Source organism: Columba livia, chromosome 3 (assembly GCF_036013475.1).
Source record: "Columba livia isolate bColLiv1 breed racing homer chromosome 3, bColLiv1.pat.W.v2, whole genome shotgun sequence".
Taxonomy (NCBI): Eukaryota; Metazoa; Chordata; class Aves; order Columbiformes; family Columbidae; genus Columba; species Columba livia.
Window position 1 is genome coordinate 93,474,553 of NC_088604.1, and position 12,821 is coordinate 93,487,373.

Consider the following 12,821-nt stretch of genomic DNA (forward strand, 5'->3'; position numbering starts at 1 on the left):
GTGGAGCCAACAGTTCCATGTCAATTAATCCTATGTGTATTTTCTCCCACGGCACTGAGTTCATTGAAAAACAGTTTCCTGGTGCATTGTCCCGGTTCCACATCAATTTCTTAATCCTCTATGCTTTTGTACCAGGACTTGCCATTATAGCAATCCTGAGCTTCAAAATAAGAGAAATAATTATTAGCAGGTAATAAAACGTGGCAGTGCTAACAATGTCTAATACTACACTTGTAAACTGATTATATTTGAAGGCTTAAATGGATGGATTTTAGATAGAAATTTAAGTGATTATACATTTAGAAACACAGTCACCTTCTCATGTTTGTTTCTACCTCGATGTTTTCAGTCTTGAAAAACAATGTTCTCTTAAGAGTGTGAATGGCTTCCTGCTTTTGGTATTCCCACCTTATACCCAAATCACCCAAATCAACAGCATTAAATGGTTTAAAGGACGTTTTGAATTTAAATTACTCCGTTGTTTCTGTCAATTTTTAACAGTGTATCAATGGTACTCTAGTATTTCTCACACTATTTTGTTTTTTAAGCATTACCAATAAGCAAAGAGGTATAATTGCTAGTAAATCTTGTATGTTAACTCCTGTGCTTTGTTTTGATACCATTTTGGGGATTTGTAGAAATGAAATCAACCAACTACATGTAAATAAAGACAGAATCAAGAAATCACCCCACTTTAATCTTATGCGTACTTTACAATCACTGAGTACAGGAACTTTAAGCAATATAAAAGTTACCTAACATGTTTTTGTCCTGAAAATGATGGTAAATTAGAGAAGACTGTTACGTTCCTCCTCTTCATTATCAAGTTCTCAATCTTGTTTTGGAAGCAGTTCGCAAATTTCATATTTTTCTTTGTTAATAAAACATCAATTTAGCTAGTTAAAAAAAATATAAAAGTTGTTTGCCAGTTCTTGGAACTGATGTAGTTTGCATCTTTGGAAATTATTCTCATGGGCTCACTAACATCCCAAGGAGTCTAATTTATTTATTCAATCAATATAAGTACCTCTCAAAACTGAAAGCTTAACAGACACAGAATTCTTAAATAACCTACTTTGCACGTTCAGTGAAGAAAGTATTTATTACAGAGGGACAGCTAGAGATGTCTTCAAGGAGTTAAGTATATTTGTAGCTTAGAATTCCAGAATAATCTAATTACTTTAATTTGATAGCTTTGAGATCATGCACTTCATAATGAAGAACTCAAAATCCTCAAGTTAATGCAAGTTCTTCCACTTAACTGTGAGGCTAAGATCTTTTTTTCTCATATCTTTATGTGTAATATTCTAGGATACAAATGTTATATCAGAAAAACATTTGATTAATAAATATGTTAAAAATAACAAATATCTTTAAAGAGCTGGAAGGATACCACATTAGTTTGTCTGTCCCATCAGGGGATGTTCTTACGATCTTGTCTGCCAAGTGACTGTTGTGACATTTATTCTCTGACAACAAGTCTTAGCTCTCAAGAGATACCTCTGATTTTAATCTAGATCTTGTCCTGTACATTGTCAAAACACTCAGGCAATCTCAAACTCATGAGGATGCCCATGGACAAAAACCCACTTCTAGTTTAGGCAGCGTTTCACCAGCTTAGCCTGCATGTGAATCCATTATACTTCCACCAGTAACCTATATAACTTAGACCTCCACCAGTAACTGATGAAATTCATTAGACCGACTTCCTACCATTTGAATTTTTTTGCAATTGCAATAAATAATTCCTCTATTTAACTATATGATACTGAAACAGAGCTAAATCAAACTTCCGAATGCAGGGCAAACATTGTTCTAATTCCAGTTGATGCTGCCAGGTTTTGTGGACCTATCCTATGCAAACACATCAAACAATGATGCAAATCTATCCTTAAGGTTTGCTTTTCAACTATATATGCAAAGAACTAGGACAAGATGCCAAACACTTTACTATGCAACTTCATATTCTGCGTGTGAAAACTTGTTTATATTGAAACACATATTGAGGGCAGCAGCATTCAAAAATAAACCAAATACTGTGTTATAAAATAGGTAGAACTGTCAGTTTTCATATTCAAACCCATCCCTGAACAATCTAGAATTCCTTTCTCCCTGCTTTTTAAAACTGTGTCACTACCAAGATATATTTAAATTTGGACAGAATTAACAGCTCTTTTTATTAAAAATAATGACAGGAACACTTAATAAATACTGATTTCATAGTTTGATATTCCATATTTTCACCTGCATCAGATTAAATCGTTAGTGTAATGTTAAAATGATTAAAGTAGGTTTGTAAAAGTTAAACTGAAGACACCTATAGCAGCTCATCAGAATCAAAATCCATTTCTTTCCAGGATTTGGAGGCACTTCTTTTGTATTGTTCAAGTTCCTAAAAGAGAAACATACGTGTTAATCTAATCTCATTACTAAAAGTTATAAGATACATACATTAGCCACTTGAACATCTTTAGCATGTACAAACTTTTTTCAGGCTAGAAAAATATGTACTATATATACTTTTATCTTTAACAAAATTATACTACAAGTGCTATAAATTTTGCCACATTTGCTCTCACGTAGGGAGCTATATACATTTATTTGTTTAGTTAGGCCTAGGTACTTTCTAAGGAAGAAGAAATTTTGTGCCTTTTCTTAGACATTCAGTTTGAGAAACCAGGCTCCCTCTGAACATATAGAAATGTGTTTAAAAAACAGAAACCAGAATTACCCAACAGAAACTACTACACTTGAAGTCAAGGCCTTTGAAGAAGAAAAATGGATTGGTAATTCCTTAAGGTTACGGAAAATAAACTAGAAGAACAAAGTCTACTTACTTTTCTTTTTTGGTAAGCACAGGCCTGAATGAACTTCTGTAAGCTTGTATGTCACCAGTGGTGATAACTTATAGAGCTACCAGTTAATCTTAGAAACCCCTGCAGAACACAGGCTCCTCCAGAAAGCAGTAGGCAGAAATGTATTTTAGAGGAACTGACATACTCTATCTATTTAATCTACGGTATTGGTTATTTGTGCGAATCATCATTGCTTGAGGTTTTCGAGGAAGTGTATTACTCAGGAGGGACTATGATGCCATGCTTTTGTTTTGGTTTTTGATTAGTTAAAGTAGTAGTTACAATATTCTTTGAGGTGCTAGATTGAAAAGTTAACATCTGTATGTAAAAAATGAAATGCAAACCCAACGTGGTAATCACAATTATTAGATTATTAGAAGCAAACAGAGGCTCAAATTGTGGAGATATAAAGAAAGCAAACGGGGAATGAAAGACCAGGCAACCTACCCGATGCTATACTTGACATCAGCTGAACACCAGCATAGGAGACAAATGACCTCATTTCACTCAAAAGTGCTACTGGGAATTTTGATGCCCATAGTAAAAGCTTTTAGTAGCATTACCAAACAACAATTTCATCTTCCAAATTTTATGCAATGTTGCATACTGTCAGGAACTATTTCTGAAGATTTTTTCTCAGCAAAGATTAATTTAGAAAGCACTATGATTGCTTTTCATTCATTTAAGAATAAGAAGGCTTCCAATAGCTTTGCAGGAAGATGATGCTCTAATGAGGTGCTGTTAGACCCAACCATGTACTGCTTGCAATGCAAAAAAAAGTCATCATATCTTACTTAGATCAGGAAAAGGGGTGGACAAAACCCAGGGGTTAGCGTTAATGCAGCAAAGACACTCAAAAGTGGGCATGTGTTTTATATGATTGCTATTCTGATTTTAATAGAATGGACTTCACAGGCTAAGGGAGGTTTCACTGTAGATATACAGATACCACAAGCGACAAAATGAACAAAATTCACACCTAGTGAATTAGCCCGAAGTATTAATTCTTAGTCCAGATCACAGAGGGAGGAAGAAGAAAATACAGGGAAAAGCAACAAAGAAATCATCATCTACAAATTGTATGGAAATAATCCATTTTCTCTCAGGAAATAATTTCAGCAGCTTTGTCAGCAGCAGTGCAGAATTTTCAGAAAGCATCACAGGTTTACGAGCAATAAGAGGATTTTGAATTAGCGCATATTTTTCATGATGCTTGCAGAGGTCTAGTTTTACAGTTAAGTAACTCTCATTGTGTCCAGTCTAAATCTAGTAAGTTCCATTACTAAATACAACTCCAGAACTACAGAATTGTTCTTTCTGTAAGCCAGACTTTACTCAGTATTTTCACTCATTTTTTAATATAAAGTAATTATGAGCTTGGAACATACTGAACAGTTGGAAACTTGCCAACAGTTAGGAGTAGAAAGAATACTGTGATATTTTAAGAAACACATGTAACCTGTTTTATGCTAAGTAAATAATTTCAACCCGAACAACTTTCTCAAAGGCCACAGGAAGGGCTAAAATTATACAATGAAGTTTTACACATAAAGACAATGTCGGCTGGAGGTCATGTCTCTATGTGTTGCCTAAATAATTAGCCTTACAGATTTATCATCTGACTAAACTGTTTCAAGAAAGAGGCGGATAATTTAGTAGAATTTATTTTGCTGTAATTTTCGCTAGCTAGAAGGCAATGCAGTGTAAAGGCAATTCAAAACAACACAGAAATGTCAAGTATCATAGAAAAGTAGGGAACAAAATGATAAATATTTATTTTGGACACATCTAGGTAAGACTAACATTTAAACAGTGAGAAATGAAAGCAAAAAAGAAGAGATTAAATGGGACAATATTTACAAAAAGTAAACTTTAACAAATCAAGTGATCCATGAGGAAAAATGCTGTCAGGAAAGTACATTTCCTTAGTTTTCATGTAAAACAGAAAGTAAAAAAAAGTCAGAAATGTAATGTAAAAATCTTTCAAATATAGCTTAAAGATCACTCCAGAGACCCTTCTGAAAAAGGGAACCTTCCTGCTTGTAAAGCCCTATACCACAAACATAAGCAGAATTCTGGAATATACTGTAACTATACGATCAGCTACGAGATCCTCTCTCCATTCTGAAAGAAGATCCTATGAAAGAATTTACTTCGAAGTACACCAAAATGTTCATGGCAGCATTATGCTTCCTTTGTTTTCTGGGCACCAAGTGTAGGGGGCACAGATCAGATCTACCAAGAATTAACAACTGCAAGTTAAATACACCTTCAATGTCCTCTGAGCTCTTTAAACAGGATTAGTGCTAGCAATGTGTCCTACATGTCTCAACATTGGCATAAAGTGGATTTTTAACATTGTTTTTTTAACCTTCCTGCTTCTGTAGTTCTGTTTCTACAAATTCTTCATCTGTCAACTGAGGAAGATCACACCTAAAATCATAAAGGGATTGGGAAGAAAGACTTAACTGGTGTTTGTGAGGCACACAGATAAGATAACATTACCACACATTCTCAGAGGAAAAAAGAAATACTTTTGTGTTCATTGAAGTGTCTGAATGGCAGGTTGAGAAATAAGGTACACAAAGAATAAGGATGATGAAAAGAAATACTGAACAATTGAATTGAGACATCAGCAAAATAGTATATGATCACATAATTAAAGACAATACTATAGTGTCTACAAACAAGGAGGAAAAATTAGGATTGTGGGGAAAAGCCTTAATTGTTGCAGTTCCTCAGTTCTGAGGGACTGACATGACTTCAACTTTCTTTTTCATGCAGTTTCTTATTGAAAGTGCCTTTAATCTGGAACATAGTGACAATAACCAAGCACTGAAATGAGGATTAAAAATCTTAAGCACCTAAACTTCAGTAGGAAATTTAATAACAATGCTCTAATAATGCTCTTGAACCAACTTTTTTTTTTTTTGGGGGGGGGGGGCGGGTACTGATTTGGACATGTGAAAACAAGAAAGCTTATTCTTCACAGCTGGATAAACAGCCAAATTAACCTTTTCTCCTCTGGAGAAAACAGAAGATGCTACTGCTCTGTTGCCCACATTAAGGTCCCTGTTGTACCTCTCTGCCCAGTAACTGGTCTGACCAAGGAGTTTCATCACATAATATGCAATTTTCTGTTTTGTTGAATGAGACTGAAATTGTCTCCCAAAGTTCTGCAGTATGGTCATGTTAGAGAAGTAAGCTGAAAAAATACCATGCATGTTCTGTGAGCCAACACAGTCCCAATCTCAATCAGACAGCTGCAGATGACTTTCAGTTGTGAATGCCATGGTTAATTCGGTCACTCCTGTTTTTAGGGGAAATAGGACTATGCTTCCTTATGCAATGTTATAGAACCTCCCCTCCTGTTTAAGACTTGTTAAAGTCTTAATCGTTACAGTCCTTGTCGTTGAGATCTGCTTCCATTGCTTCTTATAGCTGGCACCAAGCATCTACCTTTTTTTTTTTTTTGAGTCTACTTTATGGCAGGAGGCTCCAGCTAAAACTGGCACCAACCCGTAAACTAAAAGATGTGTAACAAGGACCAGCCAGGGGGAACTTTAGCCTTGCGTGACACTGCTGCCTTAAGTACCTGACTGGGAGGCTTTCCAATGCTTTGAGCTCAAGGTGAGCTTCATCATTTGCTTTAATGTAAGAAACTGCAGTCAAACATCCAGATGAAAAAGGCCCAAGCGCCTATTTTGACTATTAGCAGTACAAGGAGTAACAGCCTAGCTTAGACCTGAAGGAAAGAAAAACCTTTGAAAAGACACCTTAGCATATTGACCTGTCTGCTAGAGAGCATGATTCAAAAGGAAACAGAGCAGCCACCCCCATGTGCCATCTCACTGGCACAAACATTTAGAAGGAACTAAGGAACAAGATTTCCAAGCACCCCCAGATGCAGGTGGTGTATGTGCAGCTCTAATCGACAATTAGTTTAAAAGGTCTCACTCCTATTCAAGTTATATGTGTACCTAAAATGAAATTAAGGGGACATCAAAGCATCAAAAGCCAAAAAGCTGGCAGAGAGTGGAGAGAAATGGATGACGAGTTTGCCATATTGTTTATGTTTTATGTGAACTGTATGAAGAGTTTACAGCAAGCTACAGGTTTATGGCCTAATAAATATAAAGAATGAATGTTTTTCTTGAATCTTGAAAGCCCTGCAAAGAGTACAAAATTCCAGTAATTCCCAGAGAGAACTTGCTAGTTAAGAAATACATTAGAAATGTAAATTCCACACAGGTCCATGGTGCTGTATTCTCTCACAGCTTAACTCCAGAGAATGAAAAAGTAGTAAACAATTGCAACAGCACTATTTGATATAAACCTGCACGTTGCATGTCTGTGGGGTGAGAACTAGGAAAAGAATTCTGAGAAGACATAGCTGAGAAGGACATGTGTTCTATCCTGAACAAAGGTACACTGACTAAAAGAGAGCCTCAGTGAGCTTTCCAGAGCAAAAGGTCTACAAACAGTGGTACATCTCATTGTTAACTATGAAACACTAAGGAAGCAAAATAATCCGTCTAAAAGACTCTTGTCACACAATGCTGCTGAGCTGGACTCAAAACTTCCACAGCCAAAAAGCATATCAGATAAATACTATTAATAGCTGACAGCTGGTACATGAGAGTCAGCCAGGTACTTTCTTGTGTCTGTACTTCGTAAAAAAAAATGTTTTCTAATTTTATATTTGAGACATTAACCTTTTACTCTGCTAGAATGTACAAACCCTAGCTGCAGACAAAGCCTTCAGCTGAGGTTACAAAGGTGGAAGTAATGTAATTAAACTCTGTATTACCACAGTTAGCTATAAATCTATTACAGCATCATTGAGCAGTTCTGACCAAGAGTGAGTCAGTCGGTCAATATCTTCTTGCTATCTTTTTGTGTATATTTTTTCTTTAAAGCTTTTCTTTGAGATAAACAAGCAAACTGGTTGTCACCTAGAGTCCAAAGTGCCATACTAATTACCTGGAAGTAACCGACAAAAATGATAACATGCACTTAAATGCCTTCAAGGTACACACTGTCATCATATGAAACTTTCATTTTGGGTTATCTCCCATGATTTCATTAGGAACAGGTTGCGTATTAAACGTCTTAATATACGGTTCCTCCTACACAATATACATAATGAGACTTTATAAAGACTGTCAGACTATGATGCATTTAAAATGCTGCTTTAAAAACAGGATTTTTGTGCCACTTTTCATATAACTGGGAATCCAAGGGCACTTCAAGACTCACTGCAACTACAGTGTTCCTTTCTTTTAGATGTATATTGCTTTCTTGGTGCATTTCATATTGAATTAAATACTTGGCATATAAAACATTTAAATAACGGGCAAATAATCTTGTAATAATTGAACTTTGTGATAGAGAAGTTTAGGAAATAGCTGTAGATAACAAAAGTAATTTTTTCTTTAATGCTCAAATTACTTGTAGAAGTCTAACTAAAAGAAGCTACACTGGTTTGCAATGCCCTTGAACAGATTAAGATTCTAAAAGCCCGTTTCTTTTCTTTAAAAACAGAAAATTAACAATTTCCTGTATGATTTCATCAACTCATAACAGTATCTTCTTTTGTAAGACATAAGTATTATCTAAAAATAACAAGCCTAGGACACCACATAGTTATTTTGAGATATACAGATATACTGAGAATGAGATTACATTATGAATTCCAAAAGCAATGTACTTTACAAATTTTAATGCTTTCTAAGACTGCTCTTGATGTAACAGAAATTCAGAACTGATGCCTACATTAACAGGATATTACAGGTAATGTGCAAATTCAAAGACTGCAGCGGATTCTTGAAACTGCTTTATTATTAATGTGTTTCTTTGGATCAGGTAACTACAGGTTTACTGCCTTATGCAAACTAAACTCTACAAAAATGTGATAGTAGCATTAACCTAATCCTTTGGCTTTCTTTTACAAGCATGCAAAAAGATGAAATTTGCCATGGTATGTTAGGGTTAGTTGAGATTAACTGCAGTGCAAGTCAATAAAACTCCCTTTCATCTTAAGAGTGCGGGTCTGTAAAAGCATGTGAGACCTCTGTTGATACAATCCATCATAAGAACTGTTAGAAAAACCTCCTTTCACTGCAGTAACTTGGTTCACAGAGGTAAACAGTATGTGAATAGCCCACGTTTAAGCTGTGAGAGTGGCATGTTTCTCAGACATTCTAGCAAAGATTTAGCCATGTGTGAAAAAAATGAACCTGTATGAAATACAGAGTTTCCAGAATACGTGGTAGTTCTTCCAAACAAAGAAAAATACATAAATCTTGGAGTGATTTTAACAGGCACATACCTATGATATTGATGAAGACTATATACGGTATTTTTTATGCATGTGATGTTATACACTAATATCTATTAATAGAAAGCAATGTTCTAACCTTTCTCTAGTTTGCCACAGAATTTTTCTATGAAATTAATTCACCACCCATGTACGGGAATGCAGAAGCACTTCAAAATTAATAAGGAAAAAAAAAAGACCTGTTTCCCACTCAGTCTTTCCTGGAATTCAGGGGTTAAGCCAAAGATCACTATGTGGAATAATTCTGTTCACTCTGTTTAAGACAAAACAGACATAGCCTGCAAACTCGAGCCACAAATGCTGTCATCTCAGTACCTTTCCAGTTCCAATAAAAGGTTTTGATGGAAGAAGACAAAAATTTTAAATGTGCCCTGCACCCTAAAGCTTGATACTGCTTTCTGGTAGTCAACACCAAAATGAGAGCACAGGGTGCAGAAATGAAGAAATTACTGCCAAGAAAAAATTGCAGCTTTGCTTCAATATTATTTTAGTGAAATAATTCTGGCAGAGAGCTAGAGAGAAAATGTGATTTATTAATTTCTAAAGAAACTACAAGAGCCAAAACTTAGAGATCTAACAGTGCTCTACTGGCTTAATGTCTAGTAATGGGAAAAAAAAATAAAACAAAACCAAACAAAAACAAAACCACAACTACTAAGCTGAATATTTAAGTTGAGGTTATTTAAGGCCAAAATGGGCACTACAAGTATATGCTAAAATTATTTCAGCAATGCTGGTGGTTCTGAAACATCTGACTGTGAACAGCAATTGGAGAACAATCACATACCTGTTTTTTCTGAGCTCTCATGACATCAACTTCATACTCAGCGTATTGTGAATCCTGTGCAGGGTCCTTGGTATCTTGTAAATCACAGGAACTCTAAAAGGAAAAATGACAAAAACCCAAATGATGCATTTTATCTTCTGTTCTTTTAACAAGAAAATGCCATGCTGTAGATCTAATGAAAGTAGTTGCTTTTAATACAAATGTATTAAAATCCTCCATTTATGGAACAACTTTGTGATATAGGACACAGATTATATTTTTTAAAAATATTAGATTGGTAAAATGATAAGAAAGTAATAGTGCAGTTAGATCTTAAAGGAAAGAAAATATTCTTATGTCATATTTGTTTATTATTCTCTCCTCAAAAGGAAAATATCCCAATGACCTTTGGGCATAGTTAAGGTTATCTTGCTAAAGCATTTAATACTCAAGACTAGAATTCAGTTCCAGTTACCAGAAGCATTACTTCAAGGGCTGAGAAACTGATTACTATGTTTTTGCCAAATACCTGAACTTGCATTTACTGACACTGAGAGAACTATAACTTCAAGTTTACTTCCTGTGGCAGAATGCAAACCCCCTCTCTCCCCCTCCCTCCTTCAGTATGGAAGGAGTAGGCACATCTCCCTCTCTCTCTGCTACTTGAGGCTAACAGCTTCTTTTGTTTGGCCCCAGAGCACCCTGGCCAGGGCCATTAGGAGAAGGGAGTGCCGAGGGCCTGCGGCCAGTGTGGCGGATGTTTGGAGGCTTCAGGGGCACCCACAGACAGTGGTGGGGGTGCAGAGAAGCTTCTAGAGTGCCTACAGTCAGATCTGATCAGATAAAAACGGGATTCTCGTCGAGACTCCGCCCATTGTCGCGGGTCTCTCGGATCATGAGCAAGATGCTGCCGCCGAGAGCACCCCTCCCTGGGACGGAGACTCCGCTTGCCTTGCCACCACGGCTGTGAGTAAAACTTCTCGCAGGATTGCAAGTATATTTATACTTTTCGTGCACATATGCACGTATAACTTTCCGCGCTCCATATGAGCGCGTGTAAAATTAATCCTCGCAGAATCGCGGGTCTATTTTCTTTCCGTGCACATTTGCACGTGTAACTTTCCGTGCACATTTGCACGCGTAACTTTAAATTATTTCCTCGCGGAATCGCGAGTGTATTTTCCTCCCGTGCTTCCACGTAAGCACGTGTAATATTCCGTGCACATTTGCACGTGTAAGTAAATTAACCCTCGCAGGACTGTGAGTGTATTATAAATTTACCCTCACGGAATCGCGAGTGTACACTTTCCGTACTCACTACGAGTACGTGTATCTCTTTAAAAAATAACTCCGCACCGTGTTTAGGCAAGTGTGTACTTCTCCGGGACTGGGGGACGGCCCCGGCATTGTTTAGAGTGAAGCCACGTGCATGCACTCTGTGGACCACCTGTTGTGTTAGCTGCTGCCCCTTAATATTTTTCCTCAACTGATATCCGAACCTTTATTTAAGTCACTTTTGGAGTGCTAAAACCCTGTTTCTCACCGGTTTAATAAAGGTTGTTTTTGGACCTTGTTGTCCCTTAAATTAACCTACGGGGTGCCTCCGTGACACTTCCAAAGAAGCAAATACACTAATAGAAAGAAACACTATCAAATAAAGAATTTTTGTAAATGATGTCTTGCACCTTACTCCTAAAAAATGAAAAGTAGCAAGAAGGCAATCATACAAATGTCAGAATAAAATAAAGCAGAATTATAATTATTATTAGATGAGGCAATGGAAAAAGAAATTCACAATACATGAAAACAGCTCTAAAGTTTAAAGCATATTTTGGAACCAAAAGAGAAGATTGGGAATCTACTTGGCAAATCTTCTTTAAGTCTTCTTTAATTAGACTGATACCTTAAAACACTGATGGAGCTTGCAAGATGAGAAATGTATTTGTTTCTCCAGCTGTTTGGAGAGTTTAAGAGTTACTGAGGGGAGGAGAATATTTGATTATTGTGTTTTAAAAGTTTATGAGCAAAAATAACATTAAAAAGTCCTGTATAGTTTCTGAAAGCAGGGTTTAATCTTTTTCATGCTGTGGTATCCTGTACTGTGAGAGGCATTTTAGTGATAATTTATTCTGGTCATAAACCACCAGGAATAATTTGTAGGTTTTGATACGTAGCAGTCAAGTGAGTGGGAAAGGGTGAATTCAGACTTCTCCTCACTACGAATGGAGACCCACAGACTGAAAACTAGAAAAGCCCTGCTTGTGTACCTTAATTTGAGGGAGTTTCATAGCCTGACTGACTTCCTTGCCTGCCCAGGTGAGCTGTAGGGCAGGAAAAGGACAGGGATAAAGAAATGTGACACAGTGTAGTACATGAGGAGAAAGCAGCGACCTCTATTTGCTCAGGTCAAATAGAAAAGAATTTTGATTTCCTAACAGAAGCAAATAGTTTTATTGAAAAGAAATATTTGGGGGTTTGCCTCTTGGGATGAGAAACTTCTGAAATATGTACAAGATTTATCACTACATAGGTGCCAAGGGGTTCTAATTACCTTGCAAAGCCAAACAATTCCCATAGCAAAATGGCAGATTTTTGGCAAGGAACTCTTAACACACCTGCCTCATTTGAAGCCTCATGCCCTAGGAGAATAAGGTAGTTTGCTGCAGCCACAAAGAGCTCTCTTGAAACATCACTGTCATTTGGTTTAGGCATTAGGGAATACGTCACCCTAAAAAATACTAAAAATGTTGAGTATAGCTTGTTTCTCAATATAATGAAAGGCAATGACATAACTCTGGAAAGAACAGAGGGTTACATCAGTACTTTCACTATTGCTAAATGTAGGAAGGTGGCTGAAGAC

General features: G+C 36.5%; 2 protein-coding genes across 4 annotated transcripts in view; one reads left to right on the forward strand and one right to left on the reverse strand.

Moving 5' to 3' along the window:
• ABCG5 (ATP binding cassette subfamily G member 5) overlaps positions 1 to 687 on the forward strand; it is a 30,148-nt gene extending 29,461 nt beyond the window's left edge. For all 3 annotated transcript variants that reach the window (XM_065058302.1, XM_065058303.1, XM_065058301.1), the window contains one exon: positions 1 to 687. In XM_065058302.1, coding sequence (XP_064914374.1) covers positions 1 to 194 — 194 coding nt within the window. In that variant the 3' untranslated portion in view covers positions 195 to 687.
• DYNC2LI1 (dynein cytoplasmic 2 light intermediate chain 1) overlaps positions 677 to 12,821 on the reverse strand; it is a 24,997-nt gene continuing 12,852 nt past the window's right edge. Inside the window, exons 12-13 of the mRNA XM_065058305.1 lie at positions 9,983 to 10,075; positions 677 to 2,392 (exon numbers count right to left, since the gene is read on the reverse strand). Coding sequence (XP_064914377.1) covers positions 2,318 to 2,392; positions 9,983 to 10,075 — 168 coding nt within the window. The 3' untranslated portion in view covers positions 677 to 2,317. The remainder of the gene's footprint in view (positions 2,393 to 9,982; positions 10,076 to 12,821) is intronic.